Below are 13,526 nucleotides of genomic sequence, written 5' to 3'. Positions count from 1 at the left end.
TGCCTTGTTCATCCCTTATAGAGAGGACCAGAGGGATGGAGAGGACCCGAGGCAGTGCAGTATAGTATAGGAAGCTCCAGCTCTGGGGCAACTGACAGGATTTGAATCCCAGCCTGACACCTGTTAGTGGGGCAGCCTCAAGCAAGTCACTTCTGAACCTTGATTTCTCTTTTAAAAAATAAAGAAACAATCTTCCAGGATGAGTAGTTTTTATGATTTAAGATTATAATCAATGTGGTATACATACATGTAAAATATACACACCCATACACAGACACATACTTCCTCCACCAACCCCCCACCAGAGAACTTATTTGCTAAATAAGTGTTCCCAGAAACTTAAGTCTATGGAACATAACTTATGTAAATAAAGAGAACTGACTATATTCGATTTTTTTTCTCATTAAAATCCATAAAATTTCTTTCTGTTGTGAAAATATTTTCTGAATTTCACAACCATGGCTAAAATAAGTGGAAATAATTATAAATGACAAAAAAAACTATAGTTATAAATTCAGATTTTCCTGCTAATTCAGTTTAACATAGGTTGATCACTTTTAGGGAACTCAGTAATGACTATTATCTTAAAAACTCTATTACTGAGATTCCCATTTGCTTTTGAAATAAATTACACAAAGAGCTTAATTATGAAATTTTGTGATTCATGTGCCTAACAAAAAAAGCCACTTGCATAAAAAACTTTAAACTGTAAAGCTTTTACAAGTTAGCTGACTTCCTTAAAATAAACATACCATTTCATATACTTTAATTTTTTCTTGCAAGAAACTAATTTGCATTGTGAAGTCTTCTTTCTTTTTCTGATAATCTTCTAGTAAGTGGTCTTGTTCTTCAAGCTGCTGTTGATGAGTGCGGATCTGTTGTTTGGCTTGTAGTAAGTCTGCAGCTGTGCTACTATGAGTGCTGTTTCTCAGAGTTTCACTAGCCTGCAACTGAAAATAGAAACCTCAAAATGTTAAATTCTGAAGTGACTGTATTAGGGAATAGACACCTTTGGGGTGTGCCTGCAATAGCTCTCTGGGAACTTTGCAGGCTTGAGACCCTAGCAAACATGCTACCTTGGCTAACTAGATAGGTATACCCAAGCCGAGCCAATAAAATTATCTTTTCCATGATACAGCAGAGAAGCTAGGTCTCCTGAGACTGAGGTAGATATGGGAAGAAAAGTAAGGCCTCAAAGACAGTACTTCCCAAATTCTCCGTGGCTTTCCAGTTTGTAGTTCCAATCCCTTTCAGAGGCCTGGTTGTATTTCTGCCCTTGGATTCTGGAAACAGCCTGAATCCTTACACTAAATACCTCCCTTTTGCTTCAGCTATTTCAAATTGTTTTGCTACTTGCCATCAGAAATTCTGATTAATGCAATTAGATTCCTGTGGCTCTAATTAAAAGAAAATGGAATATATTTAGTCTTATTATCATTTAGAACCTAACTAAAATAAACCATACCAGAATTGGCAAAGGTAGGATGTGACTACAGGTTAATTTCTGCAGAAATACCCTCAATCAACCTTATAAGATTTGTAAGATTTCAAAATAGAGACAGGGAGGAAATACAAAGGAAATATTAGTAGAAAACCATTTAAGAAATATGAATTAAATTCCTGGTTAACATAGCAACACATATTCACTAATTTTTCATACATGATATAAGAAATGGCTTTTCAACAAATTTAGATTTGTTCTTGAATTTTTAAAATTCACTACTAAAAAACTAATGAATTTTGTTGCATTAGTAACACTTACTTGCTGAAACTGAATCTGTAATTTTTGACTCTGTTCTGTCAACTCTAAAAATTCTCTCATTGTCTCATCCTTTTCTCTTCTTGCTTGTTGTAAATTAGCAGTGAGCTGGGTTATAATGCCATCTCTTTGTTTAATGGCAGCTTCAAATTCTTGTAACTAAAAGAAAATAGTAAGTGCTAGATTTATTTTTTTTTAAAATTGACTATTATTACAGGCAACTTTTTCAAAATAAGAATTCAAAACACATTAGCAGAATTCTTACATTTTGTAAGCAGTCTTTTCCACATTTGAAAACTATTAACTTATAGAAATTGGTGCTTCCAAATCAACTTCAAAAAATTTATCTGAACTAAGGAAAAAATTATATTTGATCTGACTAATCCATATATTTACTTATAGAAGGACAAGTGCCTTTATATTTAGGGGTGCCCCTAATCTGTTCCCAGGCAACACCACCCTAGACATGTTTAATTCCAACTTGTTTCTGAAGAGGATGAGACTGAAATGTATTTTGTCATCCTCATCAACATCCTATTTCACCTTGTTTTCATAACTGACTGCCATAGACAGTTATGGCAGTCTAACCACAGATGTTAGTCTAACCACAAGGTTACTTACAAGGACCCACTGACATTGTTTTTCTGTTCTTTTTTGAGACAGGGTCTCGCTCTGTTGCACAGGTTAGAGTGCAGTGGTGTGATTTTGGCTCACTACTGCCTCAATCTCCTGGGCTGAACTGATCTTCCCATTTCAGCCTCCCAAGTAACTAGGACTACAGGCATACACCACTATGCCTGGCTAATTTTTAAATTTTTTGTAGAAGCGGGGTCTTGCTATTTTCACCAGGCCAGTCTCAAACTACTAGACTCAAGTTATCCTCTTGCCTCAGCCTCATGAAGTACTAGGATTACAGGCATGAGCCACCATGCCCAACTTGCTGACATTCTTAACGGACTTAAGTTATATTTTGATGTGGTTTGCACCATAATTTTCTCTCAGGCTGATTACAAAAACATCTGTCTTACTAAAGTGATTTATCATAAAGTTAAAAAAGAGTCTGTGTTATATCAACCCTGTTAATGAAATCCTACTTTTAAGCAGGGTTATGTATGCTGTGTATAAGAACAAAAATTGTAAGTGATATCGTTACCATTTAGTCTTCTGTTTAAGAGACAGGGACTCTCAATGTTGCCCAGGTTGGACCTGAACTCATGGGTCAAGCGATCCTCCCACCTCAGCCTCCTGAGTAACTAGAACTACAGGGGCATGCCACTGTGTCCCACTAAGTTACCATTTGAAAACCCCCTTCTTTAGGCCAGGCACGGTAGCTCACGCCTGTAATCCTAGCACTTTGGGAGGCCAAGGGGAGTCCAGGAATTTGAGGTGACACCCCGTCTCTACAAAAAATTAGCTGGGTGTGTTAGTGCATGCCTATAGTCCCAGTTACTCAGAAGGCTGAGGTGGGAGGATCACTTGAGCCCAGAAGGCAGAGGATGCAGTGGGCCGAGACTGCACCACTACACTCCAGCCTGGGAGACAGAGCAAGACCCTGTATGGAAAAAAAAAAAGCAAAAAGTTAAAAAAAAAATAAAGAAAAAAACATCTTTAAAGACCACTATTATTCACAGTTCCTGTTTCTGTTTTTGTGAGTAGCAAATCAAAAGCCACAGAAAATAAACATACCTGCTGCAGTCCTTCAGTCCCATAGGTAACCCTCATTTCTTCCAGCTCTCTGTTTAGCTCTTCAATCTCATGCTGCTTCCCAGCCAACTCACTTTCCATCATCTCTAGGTGAGTCAGACTGTACTGTGCTCCTTGTTCAGAATAAGAATCATCAACACCAAATTCTTCTTCCTAAATCAATCCAAGATTTTAAAGAATTCAGTACTAGCAATATTCCTTAGGGAGAGAGATTAAAATACTGAAATCCACAGCAAGGTCCACTTTAAAACATCACTCACCACCTGGAAGATTACAGTATGGCAACCTACTTTGTTAACATGGCATTTACCTCAAGAATATAAACAGGCTATCTGCAAATTCTGTTACAATTGAGTTTTCTTTTTTTGACAGGGTCTTGCTCCGTCACCCAGGTTGGAGTGCAGTGGCGCAATCTCAGCTCACTGCAACTTCTGCTTCCCGGGTTCAAGCAATTCTCTTGTCTCACCCTCCCGAGTAGTTTGGGACTACAGGCGGCTGCCACCACGCCTGGCTAATTTTTGTACTTATAGTAGAGATGGGGTTTCACTTTGTTGGTCAGGCTGGTCTCGAACTCCTGATCTCAGTGATCCACCTGCCTCAGACTCCCAAAGTGCTGGGATTAAAGATGTGAGCCACCATGCCTGGTCTACAATTGAGTTTTGTAATAAATGGTAGATAACTTTGTTTTAGTAAACATTAAAATTAATTTGAAATCACACACAGAAAGAAGTACATGCAGGAAAAAGTTTTGTTAGTAAGCCAGATGATTTTAAATAGTATACAACATTAGTATCACGAGTAGTTTTAAATACCGTACCCTTAATAAATTTGTAGGTTTTCCTGTTTTCATCACAAAACTGCAACCATTTACCTGTATAAAAACAATTTCCTGATATATTATGATCTTAGACATAATTTTATTTAGCTAACAATATTTCTGTTAACTGTATTCATGTGTATGTCTTTTATTCCTAGGGAAAATGCATCATTGGCAAAAACAGATACAGAGATTAATTTAAAATATCTAAGAGACATAATGACCATTTCAAATGTCAATCATTCCTCACACATCTGAGTGCTTACAATGCAGAAGACACTGAACTACATATATACATTTTCACTTAAGTGAATTAAAGTTCTAAGTGCAGTTTCTGTTGCTCTTCAGAAGTATAAACCTCAGTAAATCCTCTTCTATGAAAGGCTTCCTTAAAATAGTTTAAATAATTTTTTTTATTAAGCCCTATTCATTTTCAAGTAAAACAATTTACTGGTAGAAATGTCTTGAAGTGGATGAGCAAGGTAAGTGGCAGGAGGAGATAAACAGGTAAGAACACTCCCTCAAGAACGTTCCTCTGGGGCTAGTACTATGACAGCTACGCCAACACTGACCCATGTGGAGATTTTCTTTCTTTTTTTTTTTTTTGAGACGGAATCTTGCTCTGTCGCCCAGGCTGGAGTGCAGTGGCCGGATCTCGGATCTCAGCTCACTGCAAGCTCCACCTCCTGGGTTCACGCCATTCTCCTGCCTCAGCCTCCTGAGTAGCTGGGACTACAGGCGCCTGCCACCTCGCCCGGCTAGTTTTTGGTATTTTTTAGTAGAGACGGGGTTTCACCGGGTTAGCCAGGATGGTCTTGATCTCCTGACCTCGTGATCCGCCCGTCTCGGCCTCCCAAAGTGCTGGGATTATAGGCTTGAGCCACCGCGCCCGGCCGTGGAGATTTTCTATAACATATGACTGCCCATCTCTAGCAGTAATCTCTAGCACAGATATTTTTTGGTAGGAGGAAGGAAAATAACAGAATATGTCTTCAGGGTTGACCTAGTGAGAAATTAAAGATCAACTAATCCACTTAGTAATCCTCTTTCCCCCTTAACAGTGCCAAAACCAACTGTGTATCTCCCAAATCTTAATTATTCACACTTCTATGTTAAAGGAATCCAAGATAATGGATTTATTGCTGTTGAAAAGCATAGGATAGACAGGCCCAGAAACAGGTTTAGATCCACATGGGCCACAACACTTTGAAAAGTAAAAATCCTAACCAAGTGTTCTTTATCAGAGTTTGATTATTTTGCCTTTATCATAAGGATGATGTTTTCTGTTTGTTTGTTTGTTTTTGAGAAAAAGTCTTGTTCTGTTGCCCCGGCTGGAGTGCAGTGGTGTGATCTCGGCTCACTGCAACCTCTACTTCCCAGGCTCAAGTGATTCTCCTGCCTGAGGAGAATCAGCCTCCCAAGTAGCTGGGACTATAGGTGAACATCACCATGCCCAAGTTGGTCTCAAACTCCTGACCTCAGGTGATCCACCTGCCTTGGCCTCCCAAAGTGCTGGGATTACAGGCATGAGCCACTGCACCCAGCCAAGGACAATTTCCGAAAAGCAAAGCTAAAGTTAAACAAACAAAAAAAAATTCTATGGTAAAACAATATTGCAATTGGTGAAAACTATTAGAAGGCAGGGGTACTAACTCTATTAAGATTATTAATATCAATAAGACAGGTGCAGTTGTGCATGCCTGTAGTCCCAGCTACAAGGGAGGCTAAGGCAGGAGGATTGCTTGAGCCCAGGAGTTTGAGGATATAGGGCACTACTGGCACACCCATTAATTGCCACCACACTCCACTGTGGGCAACATACTGAGAACCATGTCTCTAAAAAAATTTATTTTTAATTGGAAGAAAAGATTATTAATATCAAGTCATTTGCAATAACTTTCAAATTAAATACTTCTAAATTGCAATTAGCTTTCCTTGATCCTGAAATGAAGCATTCTGATGTGTCCTCTAAAATATTTTACTGTAGCCTACTGGTGTAACGAAATGGATGTTTATGAATACAGTAGTCTTCCTTAATCCACAGGGGATATGTTCCAAGAACCCCAGTGGATGCCTGAAATCATAAATAGTATTGAACCCCATGTACACTATGTTTTTTTGATCTGATAAGGTAGACAGACTAAGTGAATACGAGATGGACAGAGTATATGGTGTGGATCTACTGTATGTTCAAAGGGATGATCCACATCTTGGGTGGGATGAATGGGATGTGGCAAGACTTCCCCATGCTACCCAGAACAAGGCACAATTTAAAACTTACGAATTGTTTATTCTGGAATTTTCCATTTAATATTTTCAGATAATGGTTGAGTACAGAAAGTAAAAACAGGGATAAGGGGACTACTGCTTCTTCAAATATGATATAAAGCAATGAATATTCCTTTAAGGAGTGATGATGTCAGTATTACATGAATCAGTTATCAGTTTGTAATAATTATGTTTATAAAATTTCATCTAATACTTTAGTTAGCCACTGCTGTTTCATTTTTCTCTAATTCAGACAAGCAAATGTTATACTTGAACTCATATATATTGAATTCTTAAAATACTATTAATACATGACTGTTTTTCAAAACATATCTATGCTATAATAAATGTAAAACTTATCAATATTAATAAATTTGAAAAGTTTAACATCATATAAATTGTTTATAAAAGATTATTCACCAGAACTAAACTAAAACACACTATATTCCAAAGTTAGACTAGGAACACTTAACAGAATATCAGGATCATTAATAGTTAACAATAAATTATTCTATTTTTAATTTAGATAATTATTTTATTGATATCTAAAGGGTATTTATCTCTTCTGCTAAAATTAGGCTTCTAACACTGTACTTACTTCTAACACTATACATACTTCATGTGAAAGTAAATAAATGATTTGACACATGAAGATTAGATTAACAGACTCCTTCAGCAGAAGAAAGCTCAACTTCTCTCAATGTCCTTTTTTACTGTGGCATTTGTTGAAGTTATTTAACCTACAGACTATGTTAATATATTCCTTCTGCATTCACAGAAAAATTTACTCTATTTGCACAGACGACTCAAAGATCTGGGAAAGTACAAGTGAGGTACATTTCAAATTCTAAAATGTTTTATAGAGGTATCACATCATAACAACATTGTTATTCAGAAAGAATCAGAGGAAAGGTAACTTTCATTGTGTGACTATAAAATGGCCTTCACACAAAAACTCATCCTTGTGGTGAACACTAGGCTGATGAAACAAAACAGAACAACTCATCCTTACTTACGATTAATGCCTTATTCTTATACTTAATTTGGAAATATATACATTAAAAACATTACTACTGAATATTTTCACAAAAAATAAAAATCTGATGGCTCATAAAAGTTCATGAAAATTGTAAGAGTTCAATGGTGCCTAAATGACTCATGGAGTTGGAATCAAGTAATTAATGAGATTAAAACAAATGTCATAAACCATACAAACACTTCGTTAAAAAGTATTCAATAATCAGATGAAATCTATAATAAAGTGAATACCCAATTACTATCATTTCATCTTCCTATACAAGACAAGTATATTTATTTACTTGTCTTGACTCTATATTGCCTGTATTCCCAACTTCCTCCAAATAACCCTGCTCAAAGGGTATCAAAAACAATTCATGTACATATGGCATTCTGGACATGAAATGTCCCTTCATTAATGATTGAAGATGATTGCATATAATTTAATTTGTAAGAAGAGTATTTTTCATTTAGTCTGATTTCTCCCGTGTACATAATAGGATACATATTTCTACAAAAGATATCTTGGAATAGAAGTATTTGACTAATTCTAAGATGGAACCAGTTTTCCAACCCAATGAGTGTACTAGTCACAGCAGTCAAGAACATTAAACCCACAACATACCTAAATAAATACAATTTACAAACTAAGTTCTAATCAAATATTATCAGAACCTGAAATCCCTCTGAGAACAATATATTAAGGGAATCCTCATCACTCATTTCATAAAAACATAGTGTAAAGAAAAGTATACTTCAAGTGATGAGCAATTTTAAAAACCACGCTTTGCTGAATGTCTAATGGATACCAACCATGTATTAAACATTCTCAAGGTTATTTTGTGAACTAGTTTGTGAGGTACGCAACTATCCTGTCAGGTAGATATTATTATCGTCTCCCATTTTACAGATCAAAAAATGGTATTTCACCTAATGTAAATGACTAGTTGATGGGTGCAACAAACCAACACAGCATATGTATACCTATGTAACAAACCTGAACATTGTGTACATGTACCCTAGAACTTAAAGTACAATAATAATAATAATAATAAAACAAACTGTATTTCAGAGTTTAAGTGATGCGCCCAGGTTCATAGAGCTCAAAGGTGATGGAAGTATGTAAACAGGACTTTCTGGCTCCAAAGTCCCCCTGCTCTTTTCTTACATTTTATTGCCCTATTTACCAGAAAAACGACAGTCATATTTAGGCAAAATACAAGATAATTATGTGGTCTATGATTAAAACTACTTGATTTCAAAATTTTAGAATACTCAAATACAATCTAGATCTGCCAAGATTATTAAACTTTGCAAATATGTCATTGCAGTGAAGTTATGATGTTACATGCTGCCCAGAAATCTTTCTCTCTCTCTCTTTCTTTTTGAGACAAAGTCTCACTGTGTCGCCCAGGCTGGAGTGCAGTGGTGTGATCACTAGGTCATTGCAACCTCAAACTCCTGGGTGCAAGGGATCCTCCTACTTCATTCTCTTGAGCAGCTGGGAGTACAGACACACACTATCGCCTAATTTTTTTTTTTTTTTTTTTTTCAGATGGGGTCTTGCTCTGTCACCGAGGCTGGAGTGCCAGTGGTGCCACCTCAGCCTCCCAAGTAGCTGGGACTACATGTGCTCGCCACTATGCCTGGCTAATTTTATTTTATTATTTTAATTTGTAGAGATGACATCTCCCTATGTTGCCAAGGCTGGTCTCGAACTCCTGGGCTCCAGTGATCTTCCCATCTTGGCCTCCCAAAGTGCAGAGATTACAGGTGTGAGCTACTATGCCCAGCCAATAAATCTCATTTTTTAGGTGTGCTATTGAGAGATAATTCCACAAAAGTTCCAATATAAAAACTATTACAGTATGAGATTTATTTCTCAGGTTATAAATTTGGTCCACTGATGATTCTTCCGCCTCCTGAATATGTGGATATGGCTTAGAAGTTTCCTGTAATTCTAGTTCAGTCAAGCCAGTCTAATATTATTAAATGGAGGAATTCAAGCCTCAAAACTAGCCTACAGCATCATAGATCCAACTAGTATCCATCTTAGCAATTTTGACGACACATATCAAACATTTCACCAACGATCAACTTTACTTCTATGTTTTCTCTAGACATAGTGAATCTATAAATTTCTCAAAGTATAATCCATTGTGAATCTATACATAACACATATAATATTACTAGGGTTATAATTCAAACCAGGTCAAATCTGTCAAAAATTATTTCATAATTATCTTTTTTCTTTTTTGAGATGGAATTTCATCCTTGTTGCCCAGGCTGGAGTCCAATGGCGCTATCTCGGCTCACTGTAACCTCCACTTCCTGGATTCAAACAATTTTCCTGCCTCAGCCTCCCGAGTAGCTGGGACTACGGGCATGCACCATTATGTTCAGCTAATTTTTGTTATTTTTAGTAGACATGGGGTTGCACCATGTTGGTCAAACTGGTCTCGAACTCCGACTTTGGCCTCCCAAAGTGCTGGGATTACAGGCATGAATGAGCCACCATGCCAGGCCCATAATTATCTTTTTTCAATGTAATCTTCTAAGTTACTGTTTATTCTACATGGTAAGACAGCTCATCAATTTAGTTTTTTTGACCAACATTAACAAGAAACAGTATTATCACAAGCTATGTCATACTGTGTAAGAATAAGTATCTTTCCAAGAACTTGTTTGAAAAAAAGTATGCACATGTACATATTTATTCATATATAATTATTCACATATATAACTATAAACATATATAACTATATATATATGAAATTACAAACATGTATGTAAAATATATTTCTCACCATGAGCTATGGTCAACAAGAATGATAAATACTGTTCTAAGTTTTATTGGTCGTGCTTATATTTAAATACTATTTGTACCTTACCTTAAAACACATCGTATTTACTAGGTATCACAGATAAATAGTTTCAGTACATTTTTCGGAACCTGATAATCTTCACCAGTTTTTTAATTTAAAAAATTTAGCTGAAGACTGTCTTATTATAACAAGAATTTCCCATATTATTAATTCACATTTTTCTAAAGAAAACCTGAAAATCACCATCTTTTGATCTCTTTAGCTTTTCAAATCAATATTTAAAATTAAAATTTGTGAGGATCCGTTCCAAGAAGGCCAAATAGGAACAGCTCCGGTCTGCAGCTCCCAGCGTGATCGACACAGAAGATGGGAGATTTCTGCATTTCCAACTGAGGTATCTGGTTCATCTCACTGGGACTGGTTGGACAGTGGGTGCAGCCCATGGAGGGCGAGCTGAAGCAGGGTGGGACGTTGCCTCACCCCGGAAGTGTAAAGGGTCAGAGAATTTCCCTTTCCTAGCCAAGGGAAGCCACAACAGACTGTACCCGGAAAAACAGGGCACTCTTGCCCAGTACTGCGCTTTTCCAATGGTCTTAGAAACCAGCAGACCAAGAGATTCTCTCCCGTGCCTGGCTCAGCAGGTCCCATTTTTTCCATCTAGAAGAAATGGATGAATTCCTGGATATGTACACCCTCCCAAGACTAAACCAGGAAGAATTTGAATCTGTGATTAGACCAGTAACAGGCTCTGAAATTGAGGCAATAATTCATAGCCTACCAATCAAAAAAAGTCCAGGACCAGACGGATTCAAAGTCAAATTCTACCAGAGGTACAAAGAGGAGCTGGTACCACTCCTCCCGAAACTATTCCAATCAACAGTAAAAGGGGCAATCAGCCAGGCGAGGTGGCTCATGCCTGTAAATCCAGCACTTTGGGAGGCCGAGGTGGAGAGATCATGAGGTCAGGAGTTCGAGACCAGCTTGACCAGCATAGTGAAACCCCATCTCCAATAAAAATACAAAAAATTAGCCAGGCATGGTGGCGCACACCTGTAGTCCCAGGTACTCAGCAGGCTGAGGCAGGAGAATGGCTCGAACCTTGCAGGCTAAGATTGCAGCGAGCTGAGATCGCGCCACTGCACTCCAGCCTGGGCAACAGAGTGAGACTCTGCCACAAAAAAAAGCCGGGGGGGAGGGAATCCTCCCTAATTCATTTTATGAGGCCAGCATCATCCTGATACCAAAGGCTGGCAGAGACACAACAAAAAAGAATTTTAGACCAGTATCCCTGATGAACATCGATGCGAAAATCCTCAATAAAATACTGGCAAACCGAATTCAGCAGCACACCAAAAACCTTATCCACCATGATCAAGTGGGCTTCATCACTGGGATGCATGGCTGGTTCAACATATACAAATCAATAAATGTAATCCATCACATAAACAGAACCATGACAAAAACCACTTGATTATCTCAATAGATGCAGAAAAGGCCTTCAACAAAATTCAACAGCCTTTCATGCTAAAAAATCTCAATAAACTAGGTATTGATGGAACGTATCTCAAAATAATGAGAGCTATTTATGACAAACCCACAGCCAATATCATACTCAATGGGCAAAAACTGGAAGCATTCCCCTTGAAAACTGGCACAAGACACGGATGCCCTCTCTCACCACTCCTATTCAACATAGTGTTGGAAGTTCTGGTCAGGGCAATCAGGCAAGAGGAAGAAATAAAGGGTATTCAATTAGGAAAAGAGGAAGTCAAATTGTCCCTGTTTGCAGATGACATGATTGTATATTTAGAAAACCCCACTGTCTCAGCCCAAAGTCTCCGTAAGTTGATAAGCAACTTCAGCAAAGTCTCAGGATACAAAATCAATATGCAAAAATCCCAAGCATTCTTATACACCAATAACAGACAGAGAGCCAAATCATGAGTGAACTCCCATTCACAACTGCTTCAAAGAGAATAAAATACCTAGGAATCCAACTTACAAGAGATGTGAAGGATCTCTTCAAGGAGAACTACAAACCACTGCACAATGAAATAAAAGAGGACACAAACAAATGGAAAAACATTCCATGCTCATGGATAGGAAGAATTAATATCGTGAAAATGGCCATATTGCCCAAGGTAATGTATAGATTCCATGCCATCCTCATCAAGATACCAATGATTTTCTTCACAGAATTGGAAAAAACTACTTTAAACTTCATATGGAACTAAAAAAGAGCCCGCATTGCCAAGACAATCCTAAGCAAAAGGAACAAAGCTGGGGACATCATGCTACCTGACTTCAAACTATACTACAAGGCTACAGTAACCAAAACAGCATGGTACTGGTACCAAAACAGAGATATAGACCAATGGAACAGAACAGAGGCCTCAGAAATAACACTACACATCGACAACCATTTGATCTTTCACAAACCTAACAAAAACAAGCAAGGGCAAAAGGATTTCCTATTTAATAAATGGCGCTGGGAAAACTGGCTAGCCATATGTAGGAAGCTGAAACTTGATCCCTTCCTCACACCTTATACAAAAATTAATTCAAGATGGATTAAAGACTTAAATGTTAGACCTAAAACCATAAAAACCCTAGAAGAAAACCTAGCCTGTACCACTCAGTACATAGGCATGGGCAAGGACTTCATGAAAGCAATGGCACCAAATGACACCAAAAGCAATGGCAACAAAAGCCAAAATAGACAAATGGGATCTAATGAAACTAAAGAGCTTCTGCACAGCAAAAGAAACCACCATCAGAGTGAACAGGCAACCTACAGAATGGGAGAAAATTTTTGCAATCTACCCATCTGACAAAGGGCTAATATCCAGAATCTATAAATACCTTAAACAAATTTACAAGAAAAAAAACAATCAAAAATTGGGCAAATTATATGAACAGACACTTCACAAAAGAAGACAGTTATGCAGCCAAAAGACACATGAAAAAATGGGCTCATCATCACTGGTCATCAGAGAAATGCAAATCAAAACCACAATGAGATACCATCTCACACCAGTTAGAATGGCGATCATTAAAAAGTCAGGAAACAACAGGTGCTGGAGAGGATATGGAGAAACGGGAATGCTTTTACACCATTGGTGGGACTGTAAACTAG

General features: G+C 37.6%; 1 protein-coding gene across 16 annotated transcripts in view; it reads right to left on the bottom strand.

Annotated features, from left to right (window-relative positions):
• The window catches only part of AKAP9 (A-kinase anchoring protein 9), a 172,210-nt gene that overhangs the window by 116,552 nt on the left and 42,132 nt on the right, over positions 1–13,526 (bottom strand). For 13 of the 16 annotated variants that reach the window (XM_003896346.5, XM_021936074.2, XM_021936076.2 and 10 more), the window contains 4 exons: positions 4,281–4,334; positions 3,446–3,616; positions 1,763–1,918; positions 753–950 (listed from right to left, as the gene is read on the bottom strand). In XM_003896346.5, the coding sequence (XP_003896395.5) occupies positions 753–950; positions 1,763–1,918; positions 3,446–3,616; positions 4,281–4,334 (579 nt within the window). The remainder of the gene's footprint in view (positions 1–752; positions 951–1,762; positions 1,919–3,445; positions 3,617–4,280; positions 4,335–13,526) is intronic. The other 3 variants (XM_021936075.2, XM_021936084.2, XM_021936086.2) reach the window with 1 other exon arrangement.

This window comes from Papio anubis, chromosome 4 (assembly GCF_008728515.1).
Source record: "Papio anubis isolate 15944 chromosome 4, Panubis1.0, whole genome shotgun sequence".
NCBI classification, from domain to species: domain Eukaryota; kingdom Metazoa; phylum Chordata; class Mammalia; order Primates; family Cercopithecidae; genus Papio; species Papio anubis.
The sequence above is the reverse complement of the archived record's forward strand: the minus strand, read 5'-3'. Positions and strand labels throughout refer to the sequence as shown.